The 23,559-nt window shown below is 40.3% G+C and overlaps 1 protein-coding gene and 1 pseudogene across 1 annotated transcript in view; both read left to right on the forward strand.

Moving 5' to 3' along the window:
- myg1 (myg1 exonuclease) overlaps positions 1–11,421 on the forward strand; it is a 36,290-nt gene extending 24,869 nt beyond the window's left edge. The window contains exon 7 of the mRNA XM_088337229.1: positions 10,903–11,421. Within this exon, the coding sequence (XP_088193355.1) occupies positions 10,903–11,092 (190 nt within the window). The 3' untranslated portion in view covers positions 11,093–11,421. The remainder of the gene's footprint in view (positions 1–10,902) is intronic.
- An 8,444-nt stretch (positions 11,422–19,865) lies between these two features.
- LOC148364615 (U2 spliceosomal RNA) lies at positions 19,866–19,951 on the forward strand (annotated as a pseudogene).
- Positions 19,952–23,559: the final 3,608 nt, after the last annotated feature.

A 23,559-nucleotide genomic window follows, 5' to 3' on the forward strand; every position in this document is an offset into this window, starting at 1 on the left:
ATCCTTCCCCAGCTCTGGGCAACTTTGTCATTTAAATGGACTTGCTTTGGCCAAATAGCGACCTGCCAAATAGCGAACTTGTACAGCAGCTCCTCCTCCACATTCATATTCTATCAAGGAATATTCAAAATATATGAACAAGTAGTACAACTGCTTCTTTTTGGTTGAATTAATCTAACAAACAAAAACATTTGACCAGTCACTCCCTGCACATAGTTTAAGGTAAAATTGAAAATGTTTTTTCAGGGCCTTGGTTAAAAATGAATGCATTATCTATAAATCTTGATTCAAATTAAGGAATGTAGTCAATTGGAATAGAATTAAACTCTTTACAATCAAATTCATAAAGATGATTATTATTGACAAGCATAATGGCCAGGCGTTGCCGGGAGTGGTGCTATTTTTTTTATGCCAGTGAGCCACTAGGGAGTGACAAAGAGCAGTATGAATGCATGCAGCTCCAGAGATGCTTTTACACCAATGGTTTCCCAAACATTTGCAGGCTGGCGCCCCTTTAGGTCCCCAGTGTATTTCTATAATTTTTAAGGTGCTGGTACAAATTACTTGTGTTTCCTCTGGACCTAGCGACTATGCGAAAATAAAATCTGCTACGGGCGTTTTCTTATGTTCCACGTCCGCTTCGTCAAAACCAAAATAGGTCCAAACAACTGATGTACCGCCCTTCTTCAGTGCAAGTTTCGTTTCTTTCTTGTTTGTTGACTCTGGGACTATGTTTACGGAGACCGCCATGACACTCAATGAGCTCACACGGTGGTTGTGGCATAGTGTCGTGCTTGCAAACTTTGAATCGCATTTATTGGCTTGTGCTATTATTTAAACTTGCCTCTGATTGGTCGGCGCATTTAAAACTTGAACAGTATCAATTGTGGTTGGCCAAAACTCACTACAAAACCTTGAAAAAAACGCAGTGCTTTGCGGTTTCACAACCGCACTATGTTCAAACTTCTGACTTCGGACTGCCGCCCCCCCTACCGCCCCTTTTTCCTCACCGCCCCCAGGTACACGAAAGTAGATGCTTATCGATTCTGTTGATATTGTTGGGGTAGCCTCGTCGCGAAACCTAGCTGAAGATACTCCTTGAGGCATAAGTACTACTGTGTAACTGTTTCCGAAAATCAACAAATGAACGCACACATACACAAACATGAGCACCCACGCAAATCGTGTTTTATAGTCTAGATTTAGATTACCAATCCTAGAAATTTCTCATATTACCCAGAAGATCAAAACATTTTGGATCCCATATTAGTATCAGAGGTGTCCAAACTTCTTCATAAAAGGCGTGTACAAAAAAAAAACTTCCATTAGGTCACTTTTTTTAATGAACCAAAATCCAATTTTTCCATGTTTTTCAAAAAGAAACCCAATGTTAATTTAATATAAAACAATGATCTATTTTCTGGAAAACAATAGTACAGTGTGTAAAATTAAAGAACATGTAATAGTCAGTATATGATTCAGGAATCTAAATTATGCTCACTGGGCCGCAGTTCTGACTTTTCTGGTTGAATGTAAATCTATTTTGGTCCCAAATCAACTACAATCAAGTAAGATTTTCAGGGTTTGTACCGGTGCTTTAAATCATTGAAAATACTTGAACTCTATTGTTGTTTTCAAGGTTTTAAAAGTACTGCTGTTTTGGCGGAAGTCCTTGTAAATGCTTAAAATTGTTGCCACATTTGACATTAAAGCTGCTTAAAAATGACTTCGTCACTGCTCTGGTGGCTTTGCTTAGCCATAGCATTTCCTCCTGCGTGATTATCGGCAGCTGGCATTCGTTTTTATGGTATTGTCCTGTGAATTGTCAACACTCCCTATGCGTCGCTACACCTATACGGGGAACTATAAAAGGAAATGTGTATTAGTGCAAGTATTGTGTATCAATTATGGACATTTATTATGGAAAAAACTAAGGTAGCATTTTGCAGTGATAAATTGTAATGAGAAGAACTTCACGCAACTGGGGGGAGGGGTGGGTGGTGTTTGGTGGTTGGTCACCTAATGACACCCAACTACAGGCTTTGCGACACATTGGTTGGGTTGAGCGAGCGGGCTGGGAATCCCCTCCCCTGTATCAATTTCCTAGAGTCGAGAATGTGTGTGTGTTCTCGATTTTAGCCACCTTCTATTGGGGGGATATGGCTCTGTTAAATACATACAATACCTATAGAGGGAGATATTTGTCATAAACAAATATTTGCAATTTAATCAAGATCCAAAAATCAAATGTCTTGAGTAACCTGTGCAAAATAAATGATTCTCACTAGACTTTTTCTTTTTAATGATATTGGAGAAATTGGAAAATCGTCTTTGAAAGTCCTTAAAAGGGCTTGAATTTGGCCATAAAATGGTGTTTGGACCCTAGATTTAGAATTATTTCATCTAAACAACTTCCAAATATTCTTATATGTTCATGTTTAAAATGTAATCAATTACTTGCCATGCTATAAAAATCAATCGCTAAACATTTGCAATTAATCATTTGTGCATCAAATCCAACAAGTCAGGCACGCATGTGTCGGAATAAAATGATAAATACATCACCCTATTACATGAAACGACGTCTAACATGCATGTTCCATCTTCACTCGCCCCAACACGCCGTTGTCACTTCACTTACTCATCTCCCAGCAGTGAAAGAGCAATTTGCATGTTCTTGTGCATATAGCATGTTTGGGCGGTAGCAAGTGCTTATTAAATCGTGTTGTTTTCAATTTTGGTTCCTCCGCCTCAAGCTCGAATCATCCACCATGCAATTGCTTTTTTTGTACTTTTATTATTGTGACCTCGATTTTCCATGTATAGCCCACCTCCTAGTCTATACACATATTCACCCAATTCTTTTCGTCGCACGGTGGATAATTTAATTTCAAACCCTGACATGATTTATTTTATAAACAAACATTTTCCCATTATAATATAGAAATGCAGTTTGTTTCTGTCTGGCTTCTACCCGAAGGGCTTCTTCTGTATAAAAGAGGCGATAAGGTTCTTCTAGTATTTGTTGGTAACCTGTAACTTTCTTCTGTGTTTAAATAATTGGCTACTCATTTTTTTGTAATGTGATATAAAAAACAATAATGTCCTACAATTTTTAACTGAAATACTGCAAATCCTTACTTCAAAATTGTTGATTATGGCTTACAGCCTACTAGTATACTTTTTCATTAAATTGTGATATTTTGCAATGGGATATTTCTTTGTGCCATGATCAGCAATAATAAAACGATAAGATGCATATTAAATTCCAGAATGTATGGCATGTTTGTTAGCGCCGGTGTTTCAATCACAACTTTACTTTTCATGGTGTTTTTACTGTTGGGTTGCTGTCTTTTAGCCTGCATTACTTCTAACCTGCACATCTGCAGAAAACGTTAAATAATGCTGCGAAATCACACAAAAACATTTGAATGGTCACTTGATCCCAAACATGTTATCAACATAACTTGAAGCCTCTCTGAAAAGGACGACTGGGGGAGCAACCGACACTGACAATGGTGCTGATCACCAACGGACTCTCATATTGTATGGAAAGAATGCCACCTATAATCATGTGCACCTTATGTGTGTTAAATACAGCAGTGCCACATATAACTGAGCCTTTTACTACAGTATGTCTTAAATAAGTTAAGCTATTTTCAAATTTGTTCCATGTCCTAATCAGGTATTCTTTGTGAGGCTGACTGGTGCCTGCGGGTACCACTTTGGTGACCCCAGCTTTAAAAGCTGAGGCTGTATTTTTGACTTAACCATTATTTTGAAATACTTGCTTGGCCAGACTTGTCATTAGAGGTAAGATCGGGCCAAAAAAAGCACCCGAGCCCGACGCAGGCCCGAGGGGTATTAAACCCGACCCGGACCGAGCCCGACTAATTAACTGGATTTGCTGGCCCGGCCCGAAAGGGGCCCGAAATTACATATTTTATTTATAAGGAGGGGTGATTTATGATAACAAATTAAACTCTGCCTTTTGTTACAACATCTAGGCCTAAGTTAAATAAAACTGTATAAACATTTACATCTTTTATATTTCTGTGTCTGCACTGCAGATGTTACATTAAGCGACAATCTGTCATTGACGTTTTTTTTTTTTTGAGGTAGCGAAAACATTTAAGGGCGTCCGTCATTTTGACGACTTGATCATTGGGCCATAATCCACAGCAGCAGTAGTAGTACGTCCTTAAGATTTTAGCGCAGCACTTTCATTGAGGGGGTGTTGACGTGTTGTGCCCTTTTCCGACTCCTATGCAAATTCCCCCCCCCCCTGATCGTATTCTATATAAAACGCTTATTAAAACAATAAAGCGAGCTAATTATAATAATTGGGAGATCCTAGTCTATATAACGCGTTTATTTAAACAATAAAGCGTGATTTTATTCTGCAAATTGCGTTTTTTAACGCGGATGAAAATGTCACCAACGTCAATGTACGCTTCCGACAAAAGCGATCGTATTCTATATAAAACGCTTATTAAAACACTTGTCTGTGATGGCTTGCTTAGCGCGAAGAGGGACTGTCTTTGGGACGAATGATAATATAGATGTCTGACGTTCATTACTTTTGCCAGGACAGCTTTTTAAATGTCTGATCAGCGTCGAGGTCCCAGTCTTTTTGCTATCGTATGCGAGCAAATTGCCACATTGACACTCAGCGAAGCCAACGCAAGTCTCTGTATCATTTTCTACTATCAATTTGAAATTGCTCCACACTTCACTCTTACCAGAGTGCGTTTTCCTCGTCAGTTCTCCTCTCTTGAGTTTATCCTTAACTTCTTGTTGGTCCGACTCCATATCGGGGATACCAGGCCAAAATCACGCGAATTTGCGGAGGGGAAGATTATTAAGAGGACAGCATTCACGTCACGTCACGTGCACAGAGCAGAGCATGCTCTGGCTCCGTTAAAAGCAATTACAGCTCCTTCTCCGTTTTATCCAAATTATTTATTTTATAACAAGTATTCCTTGGTCTAGTATCCATACATAGTTTAAGTATATATTTTTAATGAACATATATTTATAATTATTAATTAATTAAAAAAAAAAAAAAAAAAAAAAGCAGGACCGAACCCGACCCGACCGTATGACTGACATTTCAGGCCCGACCCGGCCCGAAATTGCCTCGGGTTCGGGTTCGGGCTCGGGCCATAAATCTTAGGTCTACTTGTCATAACCAAGACGACGCATGCTAGAGCTAATACTTGATGGATATTTTGCCTTAGCTCAGTACATGACACACACTCAACAGGAGGACCGTGGCAACGTTATTGTAGTATTTCATTTAAACATTATTCATTACCAAGTCTCCAACATTCATTGAGCATAGGCATTCATTTGTAAAATATAATTGCAGTTTTTTTGCAATAAACTTACAAACGGATTTTTTTCTTCTATTGCATCCCATTAAATGGTGTTCTGGCCTTGGGTCCATGCAGCGAGTGTGTCCCGCTGATTCACTTACAATTTGCCAGTCTGCAGGTGATGCAGACCATTTTACCTCTCCCTGTAGCCTTTGTAGTTGTTGTTTTCAACACAGATGATCGTTCCACGATATAGAAAAGTATGGGTACGGTGTCATCAGCGCCTCCCTAGAGGATTTCAGAGAAGAATGATGCTAATTTGAGATGGTGGGTTAGGTCTAATTGCCACCTGTGAATCACCCGCCTGTCTTCTTTTATCCTCATATTAAAGATTCAAGAATAGAAAGAGGCGTGGACCATTGCTGTACTATTTTCACCTTGGTCCACGGCCTACATTGAACCCCCCCCGCCCCTATCTGCAGTGCTCCAATCGCCCCTAACCCACCACCTCATCTTGTCTTTAAGCTGCAGACCCAACCATATCAGCTTTTTCCACAGTGGATCTTTTACCATCCACACCCTATCTCCCTGCCTCACCTGTCACATGTACCATCACTCGAGCTCCTTTCCACTCCGCTGCAAAATCTCATTAGCAGACTGCGCCTGCTGAAGTCAACTCTGAAGCTCGCCGAAGCTTTAATTTGATGCAAGCAGAAGCTCCCATGATTAAATAAGTGGCTAAATGGCTAAGACAAATGTTGAAAAGAAAATGGCTTTCTCTTTAAGATTCTCAGCATCCTCCAAAGAGAGCTATGCCATTGGTCTTTTAAGGGTGTTGTTATCACCTGTGTCCCTGCCGCAGCACCTGTGGTGGAGAGCGGGGAGAGGTTTATTTTTATCAAAAATGTGTGCAAGGACAGGAACCAAAACTGGAAGCAGTCCTTCCTTGGAAAGGTGATGCAAGCGATAGGTGAAGCAGAAAGGAAAGATACGGGCATGACTACAACATATTATCCTGCACTCTTTTGCCCAAAGAATTTGCTGTAGAAAAGGCAATAGGGTAATTGTTTTCCTGTTTTTGGTGCCAGAGATGTCAAGGTTATTACTGCTTGGGTATATGAACTTATTGGAATGTTTTTATCCACATCAACAAGTTTATTAGTCTGCAAACATTTTGTTTGCCGAGATGTTTTAAGGAGTGTTGACATTTTTATGTGTGTGACCTCTCTTTTCAACAAAAACATTTTTAAGGGCAAGAATTTAAAGCCAGATTCCAGAACCATCTCATTAAGGTGGGCAGTGGTTGGAATTTGAAGGCTGAACTCCTCACTTGATATCTTGATGTCAGGCCAAAATAGAACAAGAGCAATTTGATTTAAACTTTGCTTATTTGGCACCTAACCACCCTCCATATTTGGACGTACAAGTCTGGACCAAAGATTGACAAGATTTGGTCAATGGGTTTTTTCTGTTAATTAAACCCTTCTGCTTTAAAAAAACAAAGAGCTGTGATAAGGTGATGTTTAGAGTTTAAGCAATTAAATTGTTTAAATAAAACAAAAGAATAATGTAATTAAAAATTAAAATAATGCATTGATTCAACTAATTAAATTCATTAAATTATTTGGAAACCTGTCCAGTACTATCTGTTTTAAGTGAATAAACGGAGCCCAACCCCAAAAAACTGCCTGGTGTTATGGTCACCGCCAGGCTGTCCTTACCCAACACACACCCAGATGTAGTGCCCTGACAACCCTGGTGTTTAATGGATCCATGAACTGTGAATTAAACTAATTTTTCTTCACATGGGAATTGTACATCACCCTATGGTGGGGGGTCTCCAACCTATGGCCCGGGGGGCAATTCCGGCCTGCAAGACCATAGTTTGAGGCCCTGGCTTAAATATGAAACACAGATACCAGGCATAAATACTAGTAGACAAAATTCGCATGCCTTAGCAAAAATAATCAAAGGAAATAGGACTACTCCTACCTTCCAAAGGACAGTATGTATAATCAAGCACCATCTAGTGGTATTTTTTTCTTTTTTTATTTAAAACAATGACATTGATTTAAATCTTAAGCAAAAATACACAAAATTAGGATATAAACTTACACATTTTAAAATAATTGTTGGTCGAGAAATTGGCATTTATTTTACATAACATTAGCCTCACATAGAGGGAGCTGACTGTTGTCCGCCATCATGCTTCTACAGGTACCCAAAAAAACAAGTACCTCGCAAAAGGCTGTCCAAAAAGAGTGAAGAAATATAGGGCAGTATGGTCTCTTTGAGTCTCATTAGTTTGTATTCTTCCTTGAGCTTTGTAGCACTAATTTTCTGTTGCACTCAAAAACGCAGTGAATTTTGGTGGTCTAATAATAGTCTTTTTAATGTTTGTGCAGCCCACATAAATTATGGATTCATGTTTTACTGATATTTTTCACATTAGTTTTTGATATTTGAGAAGACTTGAAGGTTTTTATCAACGGTTTTCTTGCGGAAAACCATTCAGCCTATCCTCACCCAAACCCAAGCTTTGGCGACCCCCATGTAAATCAAGTTCGAGACCTCTGCTCTTTCCCTTATTTACCACTCCCAATAAACTTTGGAAGTTCTACGAATATATCTTTGATGCATTGTCTATGCCTTGTCTTAGAAAATATAATATGCCGATAATTCTACTCCGTAAGTCGCATGCTCTGTTGATAAAAATCACTCATATCCCAGGCAAAGCAATTATTCACTAATTACACTGGATTCACAGAAAGTTCAAACACTAAAAACTCAGTCAGTTAATGTATTCAAAGAAAAAACTCTTTTTTTTCATTTATGTTCCATAAGTCTGACGTCTATTTGCATCTTTCAAATTATGTTTTTCAAATGATCTTTACTTGATAATCACTATCACAAGCATGTCCGAGGAAACAAACGTACAGTTAAGGGTTCCCAGTGGTCGCACTCTGTTATACTCTTATAGATTTTCATGAGATTGGAGGGAGAGAAAAAATGCGCTGGAATTCTCACAGGATGATTCAAGCGTTGACTTTGTGGAGCTAGGAATTAGCAATTTTAATTTGGAAAACGTTCCTAAAGGGTTTATTCAGTTTTCCATCCGTACATAAGATTGCTAACTGCTGTCCAACGGTAAGGTGGGGTGCTACTTCAAAAATATAGTCTTAAATCATCCGTCTGTGCTGATGGTAGGGACAAAGAGTTGTTGTGCTATTAGAGGAAACTCATTCCTGCCCTTTGCAAGACCTTGTCCTTTCGATCACGACATGCAGCCTGTGACAATAAGAGTGGGAATGTAGATTGACCAGTAATTGAACCCTAATCCTTCTCCACAGAAATTGATGATATTGGATCCATAAAAAAGGGTTTCTCCTGAGTCCAAAACCTAATGGAAGCAAATCTGAATTGGGTCACTACACACAACGCATTCCTCATTTTTACACCCATACCTGTTGCCGGTGCTGTAGTTTTGTCATATTCATTTAAATTTTTTTTAAATTTGAATAACCGATAATTTTCTTTAATTGGTGAGACATTTTTAGGCTTCCGTTTTTGGGACAGAATCACACCTCGTAGTGCCTTTCACAATCTTGCTGTACAGCGAAGGTCTACACAGCTAATTAGCTTATTTCGGACTTTCTATTTGGAGCGGTCATTCAGGATATCCCGGCTTCCTGACCTGTCATAACAGCCGCTGCAAACCCTCCCACTCCTTCCCTCATTACAGAGGCTGTTGACCTTTTCCAGGAACGCACCCATACAATGGAGATATCGACCGCTTGATTCATTTAACTGGGATTATGGCTGTTCCTTGCTCAACCACTCTAGGTTGCCTTTATGGGGATGAGCATGAAGTGACACGATTTCATCGCACTAGGGGCCGGAACATGATTGTGTGGCACCTTACTAAAGAAACAGAATTAATTCTAGGTTGACAACAACTGGACATTGTTCAATATCAATCTTGTCAAATCATCACACTGTCCTAGAGTTGGTAAAATAATTTCCAACTGTGAAAAAAGTTCTGTCTTTTTTTAATATGACAATGCTGATAAATGCAGCTACGCTGTCTTTGATGACTCCATTGATCCTTGCTAAAGATCTTGATACTCACACTTTTGGAATTATTTAAAGGCAATATTAAAATGGCATTCAACAATGTTTATATACAGCACAAAATGACTACCTGGATATGTGTCAATTCGATGCTATAAAGGTCCAATTTCTTCTAAGACTTGGACTCAATCCCATTACTCCCATCCCCCTCAATTTTACTACTTTCTTTAGCAAAGTCAGTTCACAATGGAGGTATCTGAGTCCCAACCTTCTAAAGTTTAGTGAAGGGGACACAAGCCAGATTGAGAGCACCGTAGCTTACTGACCAGCTGAAATCAATTGTCGGATACAATAAGCCAATTATATATGTTAAGAAGAAAGAAGAAGAATAGAAATAATGTTAATGTGAACTCCTACAGATTGTGCTCGGAAAACAAAAAAAAATCGGAGGCACAGGAGAAGTGGTTGCGGAAAGATAAGGAACGATAAACGAGTGAAGCGCAGTACTTATGAGGCGGCTTAGTTATTTGTTTTGTAAGTTAAATACAACAGCTTGCTTTACTCACACTGCTTTGAGGTGAGTGAAATAAAGAGGAAAGAACAGTTATCTCATGTTGTGTCATGATGGGCATAGCTAAAAGTGATGATCTGATCAGCTGGAAGTATGTTCCTTATTCCCAGAGGAATCATTCCCTTGCCCTCACAAAAAAAGTGGGAGGAGGACGAGGAAAAGGATGAAAAAGACAGATTGAGGAAGAAGTAATGGGATTGAGCCTTAGTTTACGCCAAGACACTTTATTTTTTTTATTTTTTGCAACAATTACAAATGGCTGGTATTGGAATCCTCCAGCCCTGCTTACTGAATTAAATAAAGATCAATTTCTGATACCTGTTAATTTGCTGTACCTTTAAATTGTATTCATGCTGTGATTACTGTTTATGAGGAATTTATAAATATCGATGCATTTCTATTTTGTTACACGAGTTGCCAAGCCAACGGTCATATAGATAAGCAAGTGTTTAACGCATAATTATATATGATCATAAGGAAATCATAAGCAGCAGAAGTGAGAGCTGTGTCAGAATGTAAAATAGCAAGGTAATGATCATAAAAGGCACATCACAATTTGCAGCATGTGGATAAAGATGCAGAAACATGTGTTTTGCTTTCAATTTGTCATGTGGCAAATCATCCTTTCACTATTCTCGGGAAAAGAAGCATATTCATAAATATAGCTCCCGTCAAGCGCTTAAAAGAATGCTTTAGAGATGAGGTCAGCCAGTCGTGGAGTCATTTTTCTCCCCTTAACAACAGTAGACTCCGCTGCCCCTGTGTGTCTCTGATTTTTCACGTAATTGCAGGCGAAAAAAAGGGCTGATTGCTTCTACTGGCCTATTTGCAGCATCTGATTGAGGCCACTCTACGGTTCACGCCCCTCAGCTCCAAATTAGGAGCAGCATAGACATAATATGTTTTGTACAGCGTGGCGACTGACCTCTCTTTTGTCTACAGGCTGCCCCTGCTTGAAGAGTGGCGCGGTATCCGCGACGACGAGCTCTCCCGGCTCAGTGGCATCGATGGCTGCGTTTTTGTGCACGCCTCTGGATTTATCGGTGGTAACAAGACGCGGGGAGGCGTCCTGGAGATGGCCCGAAGGACCCTGCAGGCCGCAGCCAAGTCGGCTTCCAATGGCGACTGCTGATAATTCGCTTTGACTTTTAAGTTTTTCTTTTTCTTCAGGTTAGTCCACAGATGATTACAGCTCACATTATTAAGTCATGAGCCTGACCCAAATTTTGGCCTGGGTCGGTGCTAAAATGTCAATCGTTGCGTTTGGGTTAGGCCAGGCGTCTCCCTCTGTTTGGGCTTTAATACCCGCGGGCCAGGGTCAGGTCAGGCTGGATTTTCTAAGGCCCGGTCTTACCTCTGTTAAGTACATGTGCATGACCAGATATGACATTTTTTGTATTTTTTGGTGTTTCTAAACTCAATGACCTTTACTGCCATTTCAATAAAATCCACTTCTTAATACTTTGTTTTATGCCATCTTTGTCCAACAGAGAGGCTGCTGCTTTGCTAAATCAGATTACGTTATTGCTGTCGGTCATCTCCTACTTTACCTTCGAAGCCACCTTCAAACCACATATATTCGCCTTTCAGGGTAGTGCACTTCACTCAGGCCGCTTGCAAGCTACAAAGGTGGGCTCGGGCTCTTTACACCACGCTCCCAATCACAGAGTCAGCACAGAGTCTTGATTAATACAGAGAAATTGAATATTTAAAACTATCATGGTGGCAGGCCAAAGAGACGCGGTCTCAGTTTGTAACATATTCTTCGGGTCATACTGCTACTACATCGTTTTGTGTTTGCATGGTGTTGTCAAAGCTATATTTATGGCGGGGGTTCTGCAGTCCAGATTTTTGCTTTCTTCTTTGGGTGCAATGCTCATTTACAGACTGTATCCTATAAACGTGGTTTGCTCAGTAGAAATAGCATCTGAAGAATATTAGTTCCCCTAAAATCGCAATTCAAGACGTGCCCAAAGTAAATTGAATGCTGTTATTGAATTATTTGGAGAATATGGATGGTTTGCGTCTCTTATTAAAGGTAATACTATGAAGTTTTGTCTCAAACTCAATCACTACACATTTTTCTAAGGCGTCTCCAAATTACGGCAATTTGAAGACGACCATTTTACTGCACTAAAAGCTTTGCAAATTTGTGAGAGTTGTAAATGTTTGACTTCTCTTGCCCGAAGTCAAATAAATGATTGTGCACACTTGCAGGCTGGGGGCGTCGCTGCTGTCATGCACTTTCCGGACAAATTTTCAACATGTTACCTAGTGTTTACTATGTTTGTGTACTGTAATGCTAAATGTAATTCACCCTGGTCATCCTGAAAGGGGGATTACCACTTGTGAGGTCCCTTCTCAAGGTTTCTTTTTTTCCTCACGCTGAGGTTTTGAGTTGTTCCTTGCCCGCATGTTGGTTTAAGATGAGGTAATTGTATCATTGTAATCCTGTGCAGTCCTTTGAGACATTTTTGTGATTAAGGGCTATATAAATAAATTTGACTTGACTTGACTTGCGCGTAATGGTGCGTAAAAATGTTGTGTAAAATGATTAACAAATTGCTTTGCACACGTTTAATTTCGGCTATCATTTAAATACACATTGAAAAATCTTTTACATTAATGTTGGAAATTTTATTAGATAATGTGTCAATCATCATTCGAAATGGTTACTCCTGGCTGAAGATATTTGGACCAGTAGAGGCGATATCTGTTTTATCAAACCGGTCCATATAGGCTAATGTGGGCTGTTCACCGTGAAAAAAAACCTGCTACAGTGGAACCTCGGTTTTTGAACGCCTTCCAGTTCGAACAAATCGGTTCTCGATCCAAAATTTGGAGAAGTTCTTGCTTCGCTTTTCGTTCAAAAAATCGGAGTTCGAACGCCGGTACGCTAGGGGCGATGCTGAGCAGCGTACGGGTGTAGATTGCCCCCACCCCTCTTGAAGAACTGTTGTCACGTGAGTGCGCATTCCTTTTTGCTCTCGTTTTTAATATCGGTGAACGTAGTGTTTTAACCCCTAATTATGCCTCGGAAGAAGGTCGGTGCAAGCAGCAAAGTTGCTACAGGTGAAAAAAGAAGAGTAGTGCGTACAACTATTGCATTTAAGAAAGAAATAATTGCAAAATATGAAGAAGATGCGCGAGTTTCCCTTCTTTCGAGAGAATAGAGCATGGCTTGTGCAGACCACCACAAAGGTAAGAAATCCTATTCATAAATCTTTTCTTTATCCTTTAACCGCTCACCACTTGTTGTGGAGACCCGGGTGCTAAATGACGTGTAAACGACCTGATTTTTTTTTTACACAGTCATGTTAGCGTAATCTTTCGTACGGAAGATTACGCTAACGCGAACGTACGATTAGCCTGGGTTAGCTCCATGTTTACGGTCATGGTAAACATTCAAGGGTGTTGGAACGGATTAAAAGGATTTTACATTACTTTTAATGGGAAAAACGATTTTCGGTGATCGACCATATCGGTTTTCGAACAGGGTTCTGGAACGGATTATGGTCGAGAACCGAGGTTCCACTGTATTTGCAAAGAAAGTTGTCAATCAAAGAAAAGGCTAACCACCATATTGGGAATCATTTTACGTTTACAACAAACCCATGTATAAGTTATATGCGCAGTTCAAGCCGGTATAATAACGTAACTGTATCGGAAGTCATCTACCGCAATGATGAATATTTTATTACAATTTGATGGGATAATAACATTTAAAATGTGGCAATATCTAAATGGAAAAATCGCAGACCAAATATGCAGTCCTCTTTGTTTTTCCCCAAAAAAACATGGCTACTTAATGAAAACTCAAAGCAATGGCAGTAGACACATGCAAAGCTTGTGTGAAAAAGTTGCCAACGATTCATACTAAAATAGTCTCCAATCAGTGCAAGCGTAATGTCTGTTATTTTTATTCTTGGTAATCACCTATTTCAGGTTTTTTTGGTCCAGGCACAGCACAAAACAACATCAACCACTAATTAACAAAAGGAAACAACAAATTATATGCAAAAAACAGCTGTACAATACAATATTATAATACATAAACATCTGCCCAAATGGAGTAGGTTGAAGCGAAAGCCTTTAAATGCCAACCCCTGCATATCATTTTTCAGGGCAGCACGGCGGCTGGGTGGGTAGCGCGGAGCCCAAGTGCGGAGGTTCAGGGTTCAAGTCCAGCTACCGCAGCTTCCCGTGTGGAGTTTGCATGTTCTCTCCGTGCCTGCGTCGGTTTCCCCTGGGCATTCCAGTTTCCTCCCAGATCCCAAAAACATGCATGTCAGGTGAATTGGCCGGTCCAAATTGTCCCTAGGTGTGAATGAGCGAGCGAATTGTCTGTTCCTGTGGGCCCTGCGACTGGCTGGCAACCAGTTCAGGGTGTCCCCTGCCCACTGCCTGAAGATGGCTGGGATGGGCTCCAGCACCCCCGCAGATAATGGATGGATATCATTTTTCAAATTAATAAATCAGGCCACGTGTCTATACAATACAGCAGCTTTCTTCTGTAATCGCATGAGCCATTATATATATATATTTTTCTTTCTATTTCTGGCTGTCGTCTTCTTACACATTTTATTCTTTGTGACCACATTCCTCGTTTTCACCTGCTCAGCCAGTATATCTTGCACATTTAATAGTTTTTATGGGACGGGAAGGGACTCACTCTTCAATGCAAACATCATGTTGAAATTCTTTAACTAAATGTTGCAAATGTGGCTTCACTTTGGCCCCCGTTGCGGTGTTTGGACATTACTGGTATAAGTACAACATTTTCTTATATTATTAATTAGGGGCTGTCCAATTACTGGGAAGATAAAGCTTTTGTACCTTACTCCCATTCCTTGCTGTCCACTTTTCTTTGTGGTCATTTTGCATCTCTTGATTTTTTGGGGGGATTTTTTGTTTTCCCCTCAAGTGGTATCCATCGTTCTGTCATATTTGAATTCACCGCAATTACTGTGCCATTGTTGTATGGGGAGTAATGAATGATAATCACTGACTATGGAGGATGAAGCAGCGCTAAGGTCTGCTTCGCCGCAGACTCTTATTATAGGAAGATTTTAATTAATAAAATATGCTCTAATAAGTCTGGCACCATCATACATTCTCTCACATCTGGTTTATTTATAAACTGTGGCTGCCCGCTGAAAAATACCTTCAACACCAACTTTAATTACACGTAGAGGAATTTATTTTCTTCCTTGAGCTACTCTGGAATGATTCCCCAGATCCAGATGGTCCAGTTTTGGTCGTTGCAATGTGTGAGGGCATTCGCTCCTGTTATTCTGTGTTATTCTGACAATAAGATCATTTTTATTATTTTAGAGTTGGGGTGTCAAACTCATTTTAACTCTGGAAGCCAGGTGAGAGAAAAAAAACAATCTCACAGGGGCAATCATAAAAGAGCATCATAACATGAAACAAATACATGTTAACATTAGAATACTGAACAGTAAACATAAAACAAGAAGCACTTTATGTAAAAAAAAAACAAAGAATACTGTAAAGGAAGTAATAAAAATTTCTTTTTTTCCTCACGTTTTTTGAAAAACTGTTCCAACGACGTCTGCTTTGCCAATCCGTCAGAAATGCACGGGGCAAACGTCGCAATAGCTCGACTTGTCAACACTTTTTCCGGCCGATTTCTTTCCACAAATTCCGAGATTTGTTGGAATTTTGCTTTAATTTCTTTAATTTGGGCTGACTTAATGATGGCTGCGTCCTCTCTGCTATCTTGCCAGAACTCCCCCTTGTCATTTCGGAACTCTGAATCGTGATGGTGATGACACCAAGAGCACGCTGGGAGCACACATGCGCACTGGGTTGCCAGGCACGTAGCCAGTTTGTTTACATTCGGGAAACTCTGGGATCGCCTATTAGCTGCGCATACTGTACTTAACTGTATTTTCAACTTTGTATCCTGAAACTCCTTTGCAATATCTTCATAACCTGAACCTTTTGTATTTAGAGACATTCATAAGTAGAGGCACCCTTGCATATATATATGAATATATATATATATATATATATATATATATATAAAAATGTTTTCATTTATTGATATGGAATACATGTGTATGTGTTTATTCATACATTTATTTCTTTAGTTGAATTTCATTTGATATTTGTTCTGTCGTTTTTACAATGGCAAAATCAGATAACATCGGAGGTCTTTTTTTTGTCACGTGTATGGTTACAGAACTCCGACAAGGGTAAGGGGTCCCGCGTGGTGGAAAAAATGTCTACAGAACCACTGGCTTAGCTGAACACCTGCCCCCCCCGCTGACCCCTTGTTAGTGCTTTTAGTCCCACGAGAAAAAACAAGAAACGCTTCCATGCTTCTCCCCTATCGCGTTCTTGCTGCGTGTTGTCTCTCACTGATGTTGACTCGGTCTTTTGTGTTTGTCGCCGTATCATCTTTTCCTCTGTTGACAAATGAGCGCCGGCTTCATTTAGTTTGCTCGGCTATGTCCGATTAGTCATCAAGTTTGTCCGGGCTGACTGGTCCTTGCTTCTTCTTTGTTATCTTCTTGTTCCTCAATTTTTCTCATCGCTCTCGCTAGAAATCCGTGACAATAATCGGTCTGTTTTTTATCGAAAAGATAAAGTAAAAATCTGCGCCCCAGAAATCTCTGAGGCATGACTTTATGGAGACATGTTTCCCAGAGCTATATAGTTTTTATTTTTGTGTTTTCAAAGGGAAACTGTAATACTGGACCACTAGATGTGTCTGGGCCAGCATGGCAGCGCAGCGGTTAGCGCGTGTGCAACACAGTTCTGAGGTCATGGGATCAAACCTTCCTGTGTGGAGTTTGCATGTTCTCCTCATGCTTTCGTGGGTTTCCTCCGGGCACTCCAGTTTCCTCCCACATTCCCCAAAACATGCGTGTCAGGTTAATTGTCCGGTCCAAATTGTCCCTAGGTATGAATGAGCGAGTGAGTTGTCTGTCTCTGTGTGCCCTACAACTGGCTGGCAACCAGCTCAGGATGTCCTCTGCCTACTCCCTGAAGATAGCTGGGATGGGCTCCAGCACCCCCGCGACCCAACTGAGGATAAGCGGTGCAGATAATGGATGGATGGATAGATGTCTCTGCATTATGTAGTGCAAACTAAAACGAGTGCGATAAAGCACAAGGATACAAACTCTTTCTTCTCATTTTTTGTCCAGCTTATAAATTCCTTTGTGGGGGTCGGGGGGCATTTATTTTCAGATTTCATATATCATATTACATGTATCTCACAATTTATGATGTTGTGAATGTTCTCATTTGCCAATCCAAGTCTCCCCCAGAAGAGAGTTGAGAAAAAAGGAAATGACGCAAAGTTAATTGTCAGTTATTTGCTGGTTAGTTCCCTACTGCGGCAGTATGTATTACTTGACCACCAGATGTCACTGTACTGTGTAGTGCAGATGAAAACCATTGTGATAAATAATAATGATAATAATAATTTCCTTGTATTGTCATTCTGTGTAACAATGTACACAGAACGAAATGTCGATTGCACCTGACCCGTTGTAGCGAGCCGATGCAGCCGCAGCCAACAGAGGGCGCCGCCGACCACTTTTTAAGTCTTAGGAATGACTCGGCCGGGGCGCGAACCACCGACCTCCCGGCCGAGAGCACAAGGAAGGATACAGGTAATTGTCAACATAGGCAACCATTAACCATAGATACAGTATGTAAAACAAAAACAAAACGCTTTTCTTGTTTTTTAAAGGATTTATTTCCAAGTTAGTGTTGAAAATACGTATTTGGCCACAAGATTTCTGTCCGTCAAAGAGGTCTAACTTCTTCTAACTTCATCTTCTGTATTAATGGTATCTGTTTGATCTATGTAACCGTATAGAAGACACCTGTCCACAACTTCAGTCAGTCTCACTTCAAACTCCACTATGGCCAAGACCAAATAGCTGTCGAAGGACACATGAGACAAAACTGTAGACCTACACCATGTTGGGAAGACTACATCTATAATAGTAAAGGCCTGGTGAAAATAAATCATCGGTGAGAGCAATTATTAGAAACTAGAAACATAATAGACCACTGATAATCTTTTTTGACCTGGGAATCCATGCAAGATCTCACCCCTTGGCTTTAAAATGATAACAAGAACAGTGAGCAAACATACCAGAACCACGGAGGGGGACCTAGTGGAAGACCTACAGAGAGCTGCAATTACAGTAACGAAGGCGACTGTTGGTAACACAAAGCGCTGCCAGACGTGTCTCTTGCTGAAGCCAGTACACATCCAGGTCCGTCTGCGGTTCGCTAGTGAGTATTTGGGAGTGGCGTGGTCAGATGAAAACACAATAGAACTTTTTTTTCAATGTGCTATCAAATTTTACACCAATAAATCATTGTTTCTTTTGTGCTGCGTAAAAGTATTTCTGTAGACTGGAATGAGCATATTTTAACAGTCATCATTTTGAATTGATTGTCAAGCCTGAATCTCTCACTCGTCTGAATTGGAAGCCCCTTGATTTTAGTTTGAAAACGAAAAATGATCAGGCCACTCGAATACAAAATGTCCTACTTCCAGTTTGCGTTTATCCATTAGTAAAAGGCAAAACCCGAGACTGTTCCCAGTGCTGCCTTCTACCTGCATCACATTGATCGCAACTGGGCCCCTTTCTGGTTCACTCCAGTTGCGATCAATTCGATGCCCCGAGAATAAAATGAGCTGGATGAATAGAACATTCACAAGCAGCCTGCACCCATTTATTTTTCTATAAGAGGTCATTTGACAACCAGAGCAAGATTGATACTTAAACTGGGAAAAATGTCAAAAAATATAACAATTACTTCGTGTAGGGGGCACACTGCTTTGCTAGCTTGACTTATTCTCGATGAAGCATCACCCATGAATAAATCATTTTGATACTTTTTTTGAGTGAGTGAACACATATAGCACCCCTGCCATTTTCACCGACGGACATATCAGCGATATAGCTGTTTTCAAAGGGTAAGATTCAACTCACAAATGTAGCTAAATGTATTACCGTAAATTCCGGACTATAAGCCGCTACTTTTTTCCCAAATGTTCAGCCCTGCGGCTTATTCAGTGAAGCGGCTAATTTATGGAATTTTACTAACAGCCACCAGCGGCGCTGGAGTATAAAAGGTAAGATTAAGACCAGTAGAATATGTGCGCCAAGAAGGACTGCAACCTCTAAGTTTAAGCATACATTGTAAAGTTAAGGTACGTTCCAATAATGAGGAAGACGCCCTTGATGGCGACAGTTATGAGGAGGAAATTGAGGACGATCTTCCGTGAATTTCACATTTACGGGATGCTTTTTATTAACAGACACGTTTGATAAATTGCGAGCGTGATCCTACTAGCGTGTTGGTACCTTTCAAAGGCACGGTTTGGGATGAAAGTTATATTATTATTATTAAAGCTTTGAAAACTCTCTCGGTGTACCGTCTTTCTTCGTAAATATGTGTAACCATGTATGATATGTATTTGCAACTGTATATTTTGGTAATGTATTTATTTTAGAGATTTATTCTGTTATGTGTACTACGGACGAATCAAAAAGGAGGGGCGGAGCAAACGCAGGCTGATGGGAATTAGGGTAAAGCTGAGTTACCGGTAGATCCGTCTGTTGTCGCAGCGGACAATAGTGGACATATATTTTTCCCACCCTTAACTTTGGAAATATACATTTTGTTACCTTGGATTACTTTCAACAGGACCCAGACTTTACAAGTCTGCATCATACGTTAATTATGGGTATCATTTTCCAATTATGATGTAAACTGTGGTTCTAAAATTGTGTGCTATCTATGTAGATACAATACTTATGTGGCAGAGGAGATACCATGTTCATGAAGGTGGTCAAATGAGAGCATTTAAAAGTGTTGACATGTGGCCTTTGCCATGATCTTCGATTTTTGCAATCCGGAGATGGAATAAGAGCTTGCTCTGTCCACTCCACGCATCGGCCCGGTATTGCAGTACCTCCGGGAACGGTGCATTCGCAATGATCGCAGCAAGGCTTTAGGGCTAGGACCTTAGCTTGGCCTTTTGGCTGAGAGTAAGTGTCCCGGCTCCTAGACTTTGTAGCGTATTATGAACTGACCGATAACGGATAATGGATAATGAATAACGAAGATAGATCAATAACCCTTAAAAACCCCAAAACCCCACAATCGTGGAATATTCAACCTAGTCTGGATTAAACACGTGATTGTGTCTCAAGTGTTAATGCATCTCAATTGTTAATGCGGGCGCACGCGGTTTATACAAGGGTGCGAATTATGTAAGTACAAAAGTGGCAAATCACCTAAAAAGTGGAGGGTTCGGCTTATAAACAGGTGCGCTCTGTAGTCTGGAATTTACGGTATATTGCAAACGTATCTTCTCAATGTAAAATAACACTGAATTTATCACGTATTCAAGTCGCAAAAATGACAGGTATATAATATGCTACTACTACATTAAGTCTAACAAAAAATACAAAATCTTCTTGGATATTTCTGGCTTAATTTCTCAATTTCACCCATTAGCGTTTATATAGAAAGACTAACATGTTGTGGAGCTTCATGGAAAGTGTAGTTGAGAGGCATTGTGGGGAACAGGATTGGCCCAAGCCTTCATGGGGGCCTAAGCAAAATTAGATTTGGGGCCCCCTATTACTTGATCTTTTGCATCCATACTAGAACTCATTCCCTGTTCTACTCCAGGGGTGGGCAACTATTTGTAGTCAGGGGCCTCATGTGACATGTTATACTTCCTTTTAAATAGATTAGTTTCATCAAATTGGTTTTGAAACGACCAAAATTAGAGCAAGAGAGTATATTAGGTCTCTGTTTTAAGCACTTTATTTGTTATCTAGTTTTGAAGTATTACTGTAGGTTTCCTTTTTTTATTGCTTCAGAAGTCTGATTTTTATTTAAGTTCTGCAGTTTTTTTGTCGTCACTGTAGTTTTATTTTTGTACTATTTTTGTGGTATTTCTGAAGATATTTAGTATTTCCATAGTCATATTTTTTTTAGTAATTCTGTAGTACTTTTGTTGGATTTCAAAACTAGATTTTTTTGTTGTATATCTGTAGTGTTTTCGTTGTATTTTTGTATTAATGCAGTAGTTTTATAAATGTAGTATTATTCATTATTCATTCATTCATTATCTACACCGCTTGTCCTCAGTAGGGTCGCGGGGGTGCTGGAGCCCATCCAAGCTGTCTTTGGGCAGGGGACACCCTGAACTGGTTGCCAGCCAGTCGCAGGGCACTCGGGACTGAAGGATTTTATACATTTGACTATAAAGGATTTTGTACGACCAAATGCAAATTACATTTAAATGCAAAAGATATTCACTTGCTGAGCTGTTGTTCGAGGTCAATTCAAACTAGTGGAGAATGATCTTTATAGGAACAGCGGGGAACTGGGACAAAGGGCTGATAAGATAATCAGCACTTCTCGACGCAGACGGCCCTGGCGACGTACAAACGCTCGTGGATGTTTTGACTATTTCAGACATCGAGGCGAGGGGGCTTTCCTGGCACGCCCATGGGAGGAGCTGGCACACCAGCTCACGGAAAAAAACGTGGGCCAGGAGAAAGAAAGCAGAAGATCGAGAGAGGAGGCTGGTCGGAGACTCGAGCGACACAAATTCGGCTAATTCGATGGAGTTCACTTAGTTCAGTTATTTAAGAAATTAAATCTGCCCCCGTGTGGAAATGCCGGTCTCTTGTTCATTTTTATATCAAGAAACGAGCGTGCATTGTTAGGTGAATGCAGGTTGTGTTTGGTTAACGGAGTCAGATAACTAATTCGAACAATTTGGTAAATGGTACATCTTAATATTTAATTCCTAACAGGACAGACAATTCACTCGCTCATTCACACTTCGGGGCAATTTTGGACCAGCCAATTAACCTGTCATGCATGTTTTTGGAATGTGGGAGGAAACCGGAGTGCCCGGAGGAAACCCACGCTATCACGGGGAAAACATACAAACTCCACACAGGAAGGTTCAAGCTCATGACCTCAGAACTGTGCCGCATACGCGCTAACCACTGCGCCCTCTGTAGTATTATTTTTTAAATGTTATTTTTGTACTATCTCTGTTTTTTTTGTAGTATTTCCATATAAGAAGGTTTGCTGTATTTCTGTAGTTTTTCTGTAGTACAGTGTTACTGTAGTTTTACTTTTTTGATATTTCCATAGGATATTTTTTACTATCACTGTATGTGTAATTTGCAGTATTTCTGTTGTGAACCTCTTGTAGTAGTATTTTTGTAGTAACATTAAGCACTAAATTTGATCTTTGGTTTTGTAGTTATAGTGTAGTACTTTTGTTGTATTTCCCTAGAAGTATTTTTGAGTGGACACACGAAGTGACAATGGGGACAATGTTGGCACCAAAAAGGTTAACCACTCTTGGGGGCCCCCTAGTGGTTGCAGGGCCTCAAGCAGCCGCTAAGCTTGCTTATGTCTTGGGCCGTCTCTGGTGGGGATGGTAGTTTTTGGTGAAAGCACTTCTTTGACTGTTTTACTTTCAAGCTCTCCTGGGCCAGACAAAATGGTGTAGCCGGCTAAATTTGTCCCGAAGTGCATGAGTTTGACACATTTGATCTATAGCAATTACAGTGGTTTTCGACCGCCTCTCAGTTCGAACAAATCGGAGTCCGACCAAAAATTTCGAGAAATTCTTGCTTCGCTGTTCGGTCTAAAAATCTGAGTTCGAACGCCGGCAATGTGTGAGTGTGTACGCCAGGGTGTGATGCTGAGCGGCGTAAGGGTGTAGATCGCTCTTTTCGTGACCAACTGTTATCGCGTGCGGATGTGCTTCGTTTTGCTTTCGATTTTAATATAGGTGTACGAAATGTTTTAGCCCCTAATTATGCCTCCGAAAAAAGTCAGTGCAAGCAGCAAAGTTGCTACAGGTGAAAAAAGAAAAGTAGTGCGTACAACTATTGCATTTAAGTAAGAAATAATAGCAAAATAAGAAAGAGGTGTGCGAGTATCTGATCTTGCCTGCGCCTTCTGCTGACCACCACAAAAGTAAGGAATCCTATTTATAATTCTTTTCTTTATCCTTTTTTTTTATTTGTACACGTTTATGTTAGTGTAATCTTTCGCACGGAAGATTACGATAACGCGAACGTACGATTAGCCTGGGTTAGCTTTATGTTTACGTTGAACATTCAAGGTAAACTTTCAGGGTGTTGGAACGGAGCCCCCTTTCCAATGAACCGCTCACCACTTGTTGTGGAGACCCGGGTGCTAAATGACTTGTAAACGACCTGGGTTAGCTTTACGTTAAACATTCAAGGTAAACATTCAGGGTGTTGGAACGGATTAAAACGATTTACATTATTTTTAATGGGAAAAATGATTTCGGTGATCAAACAAATCGGTTTTCGAACAAGGTTCTGGAAGGGATTATGGTCGAGAACCGAGGTTCCACTGTATAATGTACTTGGGAGACTATTGCGGGACCTTCCTTAAAAATCAATATTTTTATCATGACTTGTTGCTATTCAATTCCGTGTGCTGCTCCTTGTGGTGCGCCCGCCTTGGCCACCAGGTGGCAGTGAGGTGCGCAAGTTGCTCCACCGTGTGGAAACCTGATTG

Source organism: Urocampus carinirostris, chromosome 6 (genome assembly GCF_059441175.1).
Source record: "Urocampus carinirostris isolate Australia breed hairy pipefish chromosome 6, RoL_Ucar_1.0, whole genome shotgun sequence".
NCBI lineage: Eukaryota > Metazoa > Chordata > Actinopteri > Syngnathiformes > Syngnathidae > Urocampus > Urocampus carinirostris.